Source organism: Dermacentor variabilis, chromosome 1, assembly GCF_050947875.1.
Source record: "Dermacentor variabilis isolate Ectoservices chromosome 1, ASM5094787v1, whole genome shotgun sequence".
Taxonomy (NCBI): Eukaryota; Metazoa; Arthropoda; class Arachnida; order Ixodida; family Ixodidae; genus Dermacentor; species Dermacentor variabilis.
Genome location: NC_134568.1, coordinates 145,056,423 through 145,067,523, shown reverse-complemented (window position 1 = coordinate 145,067,523; position 11,101 = coordinate 145,056,423). Strand labels below are relative to the sequence as shown.

General features: G+C 41.8%; 1 protein-coding gene across 1 annotated transcript; it reads left to right on the top strand.

The window, feature by feature from the left end:
• The first annotated feature begins 584 nt into the window (after nt 1–584).
• Nucleotides 585–4,579, top strand: LOC142585973 (uncharacterized). Its single transcript, XM_075697130.1, has 2 exons — nt 585–1,190; nt 1,783–4,579. The coding sequence occupies exons 1-2, from the start codon at nt 703–705 to the stop codon at nt 1,868–1,870; spliced, it is 576 nt and encodes a 191-aa protein (XP_075553245.1). The 5' UTR covers nt 585–702; the 3' UTR covers nt 1,871–4,579.
• Nucleotides 4,580–11,101: the final 6,522 nt, after the last annotated feature.

Below are 11,101 nucleotides of genomic sequence, written 5' to 3'. Positions count from 1 at the left end.
CGACACGGGGGCGGGGGGTTCAGTATAGGGAAAAGGGGCCTGCATGCGCATTAGCGCAGGGCTCCCATTATTCTGAACCGGCCCTGTGTGTGACTGCCGGTTGTACGGGGTCCTGAATATTTCGCTGCGCGTGTTCGAAAATAGGTTTTGTGCTCACCGCTGCACTGTTCTTGCTCAAATTTTGAAGAACGATTGCATTTTGGCGTCTACCTCGTTTAGTATAACACTTGGCACAGTTAATTACCTGTTTTTTTATGAAATAAGTGCAAATTTACCTGCGCTTATGGGGACGCCAGCTGCTGCCTAACTGCCACGACGGCGCAAGCATAAACTTGTGTCGCCGCCTGCAGTCAACAGCAGGAAACGGCGTTTTCGGAGGGCTGCCGTGTGTTGCCGGAGTCATAGAGTTTCCTACAAATTTTGTAGGAAACTCTATGGCCGGAGTGTTATCGTTGCGCAGCTCCTGGAACAGGCGTCGAGTAGCAAAAGTAGCACGAGAGGGCACGGCCCGGCAGCCGGCGCGGCAGGCACAGAAAAAGTAAAGGAGGCGCTGATTGCAGTTTGGTCAATGCGCTCACGTCATTTTTGACGTCATTACAACCGCGTGCAAATCAAATATGGTGCCTGTCATGTTCGGTTGAAAGCGGTGCGTACGTTGGCACACTCTTCAGCTCATGAATAGTCGACACTGGTTTTTGGGAAATGTCGAGATCAATGAGCAAGATGCTTGTGCGAAGTTTGCTTCTCTGCCTACGAGCCCGTAACGGGCCGTGGAAGCAGTGTGAACGTTGCTACGCAGGGTACGCGGGTTCCGCCGCAGAGGGCCACCATCACAAATTGCGAAGATCCTTCTTCTGGGGTGCCAACTGCGAGCAGATTCATTGTCACAGGACCACTCGGGTTGTATGTGTGAGGACGTTGTCGATGGCTACCGATGTCAAATCTTGCCCTCAAACTGTCTGTGAGTCTGCGTTGTCCGAAACTAAAGACAAGATCCGGGTGCCTGTCGCAAAACTCCAAGGCCGTATGCTGCTGTCGTTCCTTTGCAAACTCTGCTCCACACGAGTCACCAAGCTAATTTCAAAGGTCTCCTATGAAAAAGGAGTTGTCATCGTGAAGTGTCACGGCTGCAGCAAGCATCACCTCATTGCAGATAATCTGGACTGGTTTCCGGACCTCGAAGGGAAAAGGTAAATTTTCGTGATTACCGGTAGCACAGAAACTAATTCAATTGGAAACAAATCGGGATAAGATAACCAAGAAATCAGTAGTGCTTAGGTCTTATATCGTGCCAATATGCAGTGGTGTTGGATTACAATGTAGCGGTGAGCAGTGCGAAATGTGCGCATCGCTCCTCGCCTATTGTTCTCAAAGCAATGCAGCGTCCCAGCCTACGGCGCTCTGGTCTACTTCGAACACGCTCATTCTGCGTCCGAACTGTACTGCTGGTAAATAATGAGAAATAAAATGATCGTAAATCATTCATTTGCCATGTGTTCTAAGAACGCACATTACTTTGAATCGTTCAAACAAAGAAGAAAAAAAATAAACGAGTCGAGGCCATGACCTTTCTTCGGGAAGATTGCACATACTGAAAATTCTGAACGTTTGGGACTGTTTAAAATTTACGTTTAGATGCTTTGATTTATTAAGCACATGTCATCGCACTTCAAGGTAATCGCCAGAAACATGAAAATGAACTGTTGTAATTTACTTGTAACGTAGACATTTTGCATATTATGCCGATGCTTAGTTGTTTGACGCTGTCTTGTCTACTTTCAGGAACATAGAAGAAATCTTGGCATCAAAAGGCGAAGCTGTTCGTAAAGCACTGTTGAAAGATGAGATCCTTGAAGTCACGGGTTCGTGAGAACTGAGCCTCGGCAGCGTCACGCAAGACCCCCCCCAAATTGGAGAGCTGGAGTCAAAAATTTTTGTAAATGAAAAGTTTTTTTTTTCAATATCTGCATTACTTCTTAAGGTACTGCTTGCTTACTTGCAGGACCATGAGTAGTCTGTGCATTTTCACTTTGTGGAATCTGTGCCACATACGGGGCCTAGCTGTTTTCTTTTTCTTCTTTTTTGTGTATTCAGAAAATCGAAAATCAACAATACTCTTCTCTTCTTGTAGATTGTCAAATATTGGCAAAGTTTGCTTCCATGCTTTTATGTTGAACCCTGGAGTGTTGCACACAACACGTAGATTGTCATGGAACAATTCAGCAATTTTTCTTAAATTACTTTGCCTAACCTAGGATACCCAGTACTTACTCAGTACAACTGAATTTCATGAATATACTATGTAATTTATAACAGGCAAATTTACGAGAGCTTATAGAGTTCTGCAAAATTCATGGTCTACAATAAAGTTATGACGTCTTATATGTCTTGGTCTTATCTATAACTGTAATAAGTTCTATCACTACCATACCACTGAAACCTGATTTCTACAATGGCACGCACAAACTTTACAGAAAGTGTTTCTGCAACCGTTCAGTAACTAATACAAATGTTCACTATGTTCGCCCTCTTCACAAATACTTTTGATGCTGCATTGCCTTAACGAAAATTTAAAGAGGTGGGGCATCTGAGTGCTTCCTTTTATAATTGGCACACTTATATGTATGAAAACCAGTTTGCAGCTTTGTTGTTTATTCTTCAAGACTCTTGATGACCTCTGAACATGTTGCCGTTTGTCATCTGAAGCCACTCAACACCCAGACTATTATTTTAGACCATCAGTAAATGGGCAAAATTACTCTTGTGCATTGCATACTTGTTCTAAACATAAACTGTACAGGAGGCATTGGCAAACATGAGTAAAGATGACTTGGTGCTAGTTTTTTCTTCTGCCATGTTCTGGGAAGTTGTTAGACTACATATCCCACAGCCTGTTGCATAGCACAGCATGCAAATCTGAGCAGTTGCATGCCCAAATGGTCCCCTCCTAGTGACTATGGCTTGGTACAACTTTTGAAATTATTATGCTTTCCAGGGAACATAGCATCCTATTGATTTAGACACTGCTACAGATGCTTCCTGTGAGCACTTCAAATGCTGTGCAGAATGCACAACACAATCATCAATAACTGCAGTTGAATAGATTGTTTCGTGGTGCAAAGGCTGTCTGCTATAGAAATTGTAATTGCACTTGCCCCATGATACAGGATAAGCATTCTCATATGGCAGTAATATGTACAGCTATCTTTAGCGAGAAATCAGTTACTGACATCTGGTTAATTGGCACAAATACAGTGATCCTCCTGTTAAGATCTTCCAGGCCATTCAAATGCTGCACTTAGTCTATTGCCCAAGTATATGAATTGGCTTGATGCATTGATATCTCAACTTCGTTTTCTTGCAAAATTTAGCATCATTGCATGCTTACCCTCTTCAAGCCTATTGTCGTGGTTATGTTACATGCTGAGTCTGAGTGCATAAAGGCACGTTTAAGTGAGAGATGTGTTGCCGTCTCCGACTCTGGGAAAACAATGCTTGCACATGGAGTTTCCGATGAGAAACTGGTGGCTGCGTCTTTTCAGTTACACAAATTGCAGTTACTTCTGTAATATTGACTGTTTTGCGGGCTGTCATAAAACGCGAGATGGTCCACCTGCAAAGTCAAGAGTTTTTCAGCAATAGCTGTTATGGGCTCATTACCCTGGTCATTTTGATGCCCACTGGTGTCCTTGCTGCAATTTCAAGATCCTTTGCTAGAAAATTGCAAATAAATAATAATTCTCATTGTGCCCTTAGAATTCAAATTTATGACCATCAACAGATTGGAAGCCCAGGATTCTGTCTCTTGGCCACACTGCCTGTGCTACAGCAGTGTAGAATACTTATTGTGGAGAGCATGATTGCGCCAGCAGCTGCCATGATTGGCCGATGCTTGCTCAGCATCTTTGTACTGGATAGAGCTGACATCTGTGCCTTTGTTTTCTAGCACGTCGTCTTCCCAGTTGCAGAGGCACTCCTAAATGAAGTTTCTTCTACACTTAACGACAGTGGTTAAGCACGTCTGCTTCTTCTTCATTAGTGATCTTCTAGCTCCAACTTCTAATGTTTACTGGATGGTGCCAACGTTGCCCTGTTTCCTTCAAAGTACAGCGGGAGGCCTGTTCCATACCTGCCAACCCTCCCGAATTTTTTGCAAGCTTTACGTGTTTTTGCTTACTTATGATTTTACGAATGTTGTCTCAAGTTTTATGAAAAATAGATTCCATTCCTGAAAAGGTTTGAAAGGTGGGGCTGCGAAAGATTGGCAAAAAAAATTCATGCAATAAAGAAATCTTAATAGTACCCTTGTACCTTTGTCACTCTTTTGTGGTAGCAGAAAATGCCATATACTAGAGGGGTACTTGTTTCAACAAGTTTAGTCAGACAAGTTCCTGAAGCAGGCAAAATTGGCGACAGCAAAGTTGCTGAAAAAGTCACTGTGATCTAAAAACAGTTGGTTGCTTTTCAATTTCTACTGTTATTAGTTTTTTTCATAAGTCATCGTTAATATTGTCTGTATGTATCCCACAAAATGTGTGTGCTCAGTGCAAACTTTAATAAAATGAATGCTATCACCACCTGTCATGTCCACAGAATTTTTACAAATTTTGAAGTTCACAGATTGGCAGGTCTGCCATTCTGTCACACACCATGGCTCCTCCACATAAAGTGCGCACAGCTGCTCAAGAAGTGGAACACAGATGAGCTCTTGCTGTAGCAGCTAGGGAGCATCAGGCTTGACAGACTGCAGAGCAGAAAGCAGCACAATGTCAAATATAGTTTTGAGAAAAGCCAAATGAATCTAGCAGTAAGAAGCTGAAGAGTTGCTTTAGTAGAGACCAATGGCAAAGTTCGGATAAGTAAAAGGAGGAACAGAAGCTTAATGTATGTACTTCACTACTGGTAGGTGCAACTTCCACAAACGAATACTACTCACACTTCTTTTGCGTCTCGAAAAGAGACTGCTTGCTTGCACCCGCGAATGTTCACTCCAACAAGCACCACATTAATTTAGAATTAATTAGAAATAAATTTAGAATAATCTATAATATAATTAATTTTAGTTAATCCTTCTTCATCATAATCATCAGCCTGGTTACGCCTACTGCAGGGCAAAGGCCTCTCCCATACTTCTCCAACAACCCCGGTCATGTACTAATTGTGGCCATGTCATCCCTGCAAACTTCTTAATCTCATCCGCCCACCTAACTTTCTGCCGCCCTCTGCTACGCTTCCCTTCCCTTGGAATCCTTCTTAGTCATTTATGAAAGCAACATGAATCTTGGTTGATTCCCAAGAGTGGGTAGCCACCACCATCTTTTAGATGAAGCTTAAGTTCGTGCCCAACTCCGATGCCGCCTATTCAAATACATGTAAAACGCAGAAATACTTTTCTGAGATAATGCCTGGGCCGATTATAATGAAATTTCTTGCATTTGAAATAGAAAGTTAAATTTAGTGACTGTTGGAAGTAAAATATTGATGTAGAACCTGAATTTCTTTACAAAAGTTGCCAAAAATTTGCAAGTTTAAAAAATAAATAAAAACGTTTACAAATTCGTAACTATGCACCAAAAACAGATATTGCAGTTCTGTAAACTGCATCCATAAGAACATCCAAAGCGGACAAATTTGATATACCAATTTATATCTTACATGAATTTGTTACAATGTTTACAAGGGTTTTAAAGAAGTCCTGCTTGCATAATAATGGTAAATTTCATCGTGGTGTATAGTGCACCAATTTTGTCTGCAATAGATTTTAACTTCTTCTTCTAAGTGAACAAACTTCATCAAATGCGGTGCATTGGTTGTCGAGAAAAACTTTCTCTGTTTCCATGTATTTAGATAGGAACCCCTGAGCTTCCTCATAAGGCATCATCAACAAGAATTGCAATACGATGTAATGCCCTTTTAAGGGGAGGGGGCAAAGGGGGGCAGTTTGACTGCAGAAGTATTATCACAACTCTGTTTTACATGACAAAAGCAGGTGTTTCACACTATGAATGTCCATTTTCAGTAGCTGTTGCTACTGCAAGTGCGTGTCTAAAACCGTATTCAGTGTGTTGTTGTCCTTTGTGCTTGGTTTACTTACAATTAGGGTTCAGTGTTTTAGGTTTAAACTGAAAAAAGCATGCCAATATTTTTGGGGGGCGGGAGGGGGGAGGTGTATTTTGTTTTAATAGTGAATACAAATTCACAAGAGAGCCAAGACGGTGGGTGGCGCGCAGCTGCTAGCCTACATACTAACCCCACAGCCTCGTGAGGCCATGGTCGCACCTCAATGCACCACGCACACTGTCGTCACTTTTTAAAGGGAAGTTTTCTTTGCCTACCCTCCTGAATTTGGCGTGGCTGCTGCCGGCTGTGTGCTACTGGGTCGATTACTATCTCACAAGATATATTTGTGAATATATACGAGGGTGAATCAAAATCCTTGCCCCTATTTTATTTATTATTTTTTTGCCAAATTACAACTGTAAATGCGAAGTCAACATATCCATTCCCAGCGGAGAACCTTTCTTGGAGCAGCCCAGCCTTATCTTCCGGTAGCACCATGGTACAGTGCTGCTGTCAGTTGTTGAAGGTGGCGGTTGTGCTTCACACGTACACGGCATATGAGCAACAAAGTGTGATTCGTTTTCTTTGAAGCAAGGGACGAACGCCCATCGAAATCCACAGCAAAATGCAGTCCACGTATGGGGAAAGGTGTCTCACTTTGAGAAGTGTGAGGTGGTGGTGGTGTGAGCTCACAAGAAACCATGAAGACTTGCATGACAATGAACGTTCAGGGAGGCCACATGCATTGCTGCTACCACAGGGGCATCTCAAATTCAGTGCTGCAATGGGGCAAATGGTCTGAACCTGTGTCGGGAATATGTGGAAAAATAGTGTAAGGTATGTAGAATAGTACGTATATTTGTAATTACCTGTATGTACCTTATTTTGGCTAATAAAAAATAGGTGCAAAAATTTTCTTATTTGCCCTTGTATATACAGGGTGTCCTAACAATCATGCACCAAGATTCAAAAATATGCAAATGCCACTTAGCTGAGCAGAGCCAAGGTAATGTTGTTTGTTGTCGCTTGGAGATACTCAGATTTTCTTTTTTTTTGCATTCTGCCTAATTACATAATTAGTCGTAATTAATCAATGTCTCAAATATTATAATTAGATGAAAAGTGCCAATGAGCAAATTGCAGAGCAACATGAAAAACTCCCAATATAGCTTTCTGTTGCTCAATACGTGCTACATAAAAGGTTTTTCCGAGTGTGAAAGAAGGCCGCGAGTACATGCAAAATTGCTGCGCTACTGGCTGCTCGAGGCACCTTGCATGTATTCATGGGCTTCTTTCATGCTTGGAAAAACACTTTTATGCAGCACGTATTGAGCAACAGAAAGCTGCATCAGGAGTTTTTCATGTTGCTCTACAATTTTCTCATTGACACTTTTCATCTAAACGTAATATTTGAATTGATTAATTAATTAAGTTTCATTATGTAATTAGGCAGAATGCAAAACATAGTCTGAGCATCTCCAAGCTATGGCAAACAACATTACCTTGGTTCTGTCCTGCTACGTAAGATTTGCATATCTTTAAATCTTCGTTCATGATAGTTAGGACACCCTGTATATAAGTATGTTATGTGTGCACCAAATACAAGTACTAGTAAATTGGCTCATGTATCCCTTATATGCAGACTAACAAAGTAATGCCAGTAAATGCATCTCTGCTTTGCGTAATAAAAAAATAAATTCCTACATAAAACCTTGAACATATAATGTTGGCGCGTAAGTATCTCTTAAAGCACACCAACCTCTCAATGGAATAGCACATTATATTCAACGGATTCTTTGATTAACTTTGAAAGGCAATACCTCTGCACAGCTCTCAATCAGCTGTGCAGAGGTCTTGCCTGTGCAATGGAAAGCCGTTCACCTTGAACAAGATCTTGGGACCATGGCCTCGCATATCGCAGCTACAAAAGGCCACAAAAGCGCTACTGCGATATTTGAGAGCTACCGGATTGAGTCAGCATCTGTGATCCGGACTGAGTGACCGACTGATATCCCCAATGGACTTTCTCTTCTTTTAATCTTTCCATCCCCCTTTCCCTTTCCCCAGTGTAGGGTAGCCAACCGGTCTCAGTCCTGGTTAACCTTCCTACCTTTCATTTATCATTTTCACTCTCTCTCTCTCTCTTTCTGATTAACTTGATTTTTTGTGATATAGCCATTCGGTAGGTACTACTGGGTGTATGCCTATTGGTCAATCCTCGAGAATGGGTATGTGCCACTATGTCACAAGAGGTACAGAATCCTTAAAAGTATCTATAGATATGTGTGGTACTTCTCTGTGCATACACCTTCCATCACCATTCTTCCCTCAAGAAGCATACATCGCCTTCGTCTTCACTGCGTAGATTACTGTGCATGCACACGATTTGCTGTTTCTGTTTTGACATAGCTTGTGAGAGGCGCAGTGCATAAACCCAAAAATTGTGACCTTTGTGTTGGATAAACAAAAATACTGCATGAGGTTTATGATGCATAGGATGAAAGCAAACAATTGTAGGCATCATTGTTAGTTGTACAGGGCTCAATACACACCACTTGGCTAAAGCTTCTCTTCGCATAGATTCCAACATGTGCGTTGGATCTACATATTCTTTTTTCTTTTTTGCATCCACTTTGCCTGCCACTATGATGAAAACAGAGTGCAAAAGCAATGGGGAGGGGGGGGGGGGAGCATTGGCCCAGGTCCTTGCAGGCTTTACGTTACGGCCACTATGGTGGATTCACTGGTGGCAATGCAGTGTTGTATCTATCTTGCTTTCTTTTTTCGGCATTATTTCTTCAAGCTGTGTACCCACATAATGTTAAAAATAAAGGCTCATTCTAACTGCACTGGAATATCAAATGCAATTTCTCAATTCCTGCATAGCCACATCGTTGTATGGCATTGTACGCTTGCGTCAGACTCCAAATTTAGGTTTTTGTATTTATTAGGTGCAGTTACAGTGTTGAAGAACAGGTAGTGCATCCATAGAGCAAATTTCACTGTAAACAATATTAGTAAGGTATAAGCTGAAAGCACAAAAATCCATTACCTTAGGTCAGTGGTGTAGCTAGGTCGTTTGGCACCCGGGGCCCATAGATATTCTGTCACACGCCCCCCCCCCCCCCCTTCCTTACTGCACCCCCCCCCCCTGGGTGCAGTAAGGAAGGCGAGGATATCAAAAATGTTTGGGGAGGGGGAGTATTGTTTCAGCAACAGCACAGCCGCTTTGGATACCGTACATGTCCCCCCTCCCTCCGTTCGCTTTCGTTTCCAGAGATCGCGAATGTAGCAGGTATACACGCTGTTTTATTTTCTGCACTAAATACCACAGGGTTTTGTACTGATAACTTGTGATAAGCGCATTTGCACATCTGCTGTCAGAGTGTAATGCTTGGCAGCCAATAGAGATGCGGCATTGTGGAAAATACGGCTAACAATTTAAGTAACGAAAACATTCTAATGATGTTTTAATTAGCAAATTTAGAGAAGAGAAAATTGAAGTCCGACAGTCATATGTTGGCTAACAACATCACAGAATTCGTCGTAGGTACTATGGCGTGCAGTATTTTGGCTGTGGGCAGCCCTGAACCCAAATGAAAATTAAATAGCGCGTCAGTGACGATTTCCTCATCCTGTTAGGAAACTCCATCTGCTTTCCTGCTGCACAAGTGACAACGCTATGACAATTACGAGTTCTCTTCATTCTGATCCATAAAGCCTTCCTTTATTTGCTGCTATTGGCAAACATCATTATCCGAGCTGCGGTACTGCCATAAGGTTGGGAACGAAATAGAGCATGCTCCGCGTCGATTCCTGGCGTTACCATGAAAAAAAAAAAAAAATTGAGAGAAGGTCGCGATAAAGCCCGTGCTAGCGAAAGCTTGCGCTACTGTTGGTCTGCACTCGCAATGGAGAGGATAGAAATATCGACGTCACTGGTGCAGTATTTCATATTTATTTCGGTACTGCCATACTGGGCCGCCCACAGTACCTGAGTACTGCAGGCTCTAGCACCCAAGGCGATTTTGTTTAGAAAAAAAAAATTTTGTTGAGTTATTTATATGACTTTGGGTCCTCAATTCCAGAATTGCAATGTTTCCTCTATGATTGCTATTTAAGCAGTTATTTAAGATATACTATTTTAATATAGCACGGACTAAACGGAAAAGGGACCCCGCTCCGATCGTGGGCGCAGCGCACGAGCGCACGGCGAGTGGTTTAGCGACCACTTAGCAAATTAAATTTTTTAGCCCGCACATTCATGCAATTATTACGTAGGATGTTCATAAAGCTGCAGCCAACAATTCTGCGGCACTACACTTCTGGTAAATCGGGTACATAAGCTTAATGGGCTGCTAGTTACCAGAGCATTCTTAACCATTTACACCCAGTCAAGCCGGCGGAAAGGGGGTCTTCAGACATATGACACCGCCCCACCCCCTACTAGTACCTGGCATTGGTCCACTCATCTGAAAAACTGAAATTTCAAGTACTTTTACTTCTTTTATGAAAATTGTGCAAGTTTATACATGTTTGCACATGTTCTTGTACTATCTTCTGTGGCTTCCTGGGTTCCTTTGCATAACTTTGTATGTGTTCATGCTTATTGACTGTATTAAGTATTTTGGGTGTATTGTGCGATTTAATTGTTTGCTATCTGACAAGTTGTAGCCAGTGCCACATAGAAGTGCTAACCTCTTCTTTAAAATCATATCATTAAAAAATGTGGGTGGAAGTTCATTAAAAAAGATATTCACAAAAAAATTTAAACAGAACGTTTATGTTGATTATATCGAAGTATGATGAGTATGCCAAATTTCTAAAAAATAAAAATTGAAAATGCTCACTCTTCTTACAGTAAACCACAAGACTGCATACATGCACAAAGGTTTGTGTATACACACAAAAGTTAACGTTTTTTTCTTACTATTATTGTTCGAACATATTGCCTTGCAGCATCTGCAGGTATTTAAAGGGGTACACACACGAAAATGTTGTGTCTTCCTCTTCATGCTTCTTTAGGTAGTGCTTGACTCCA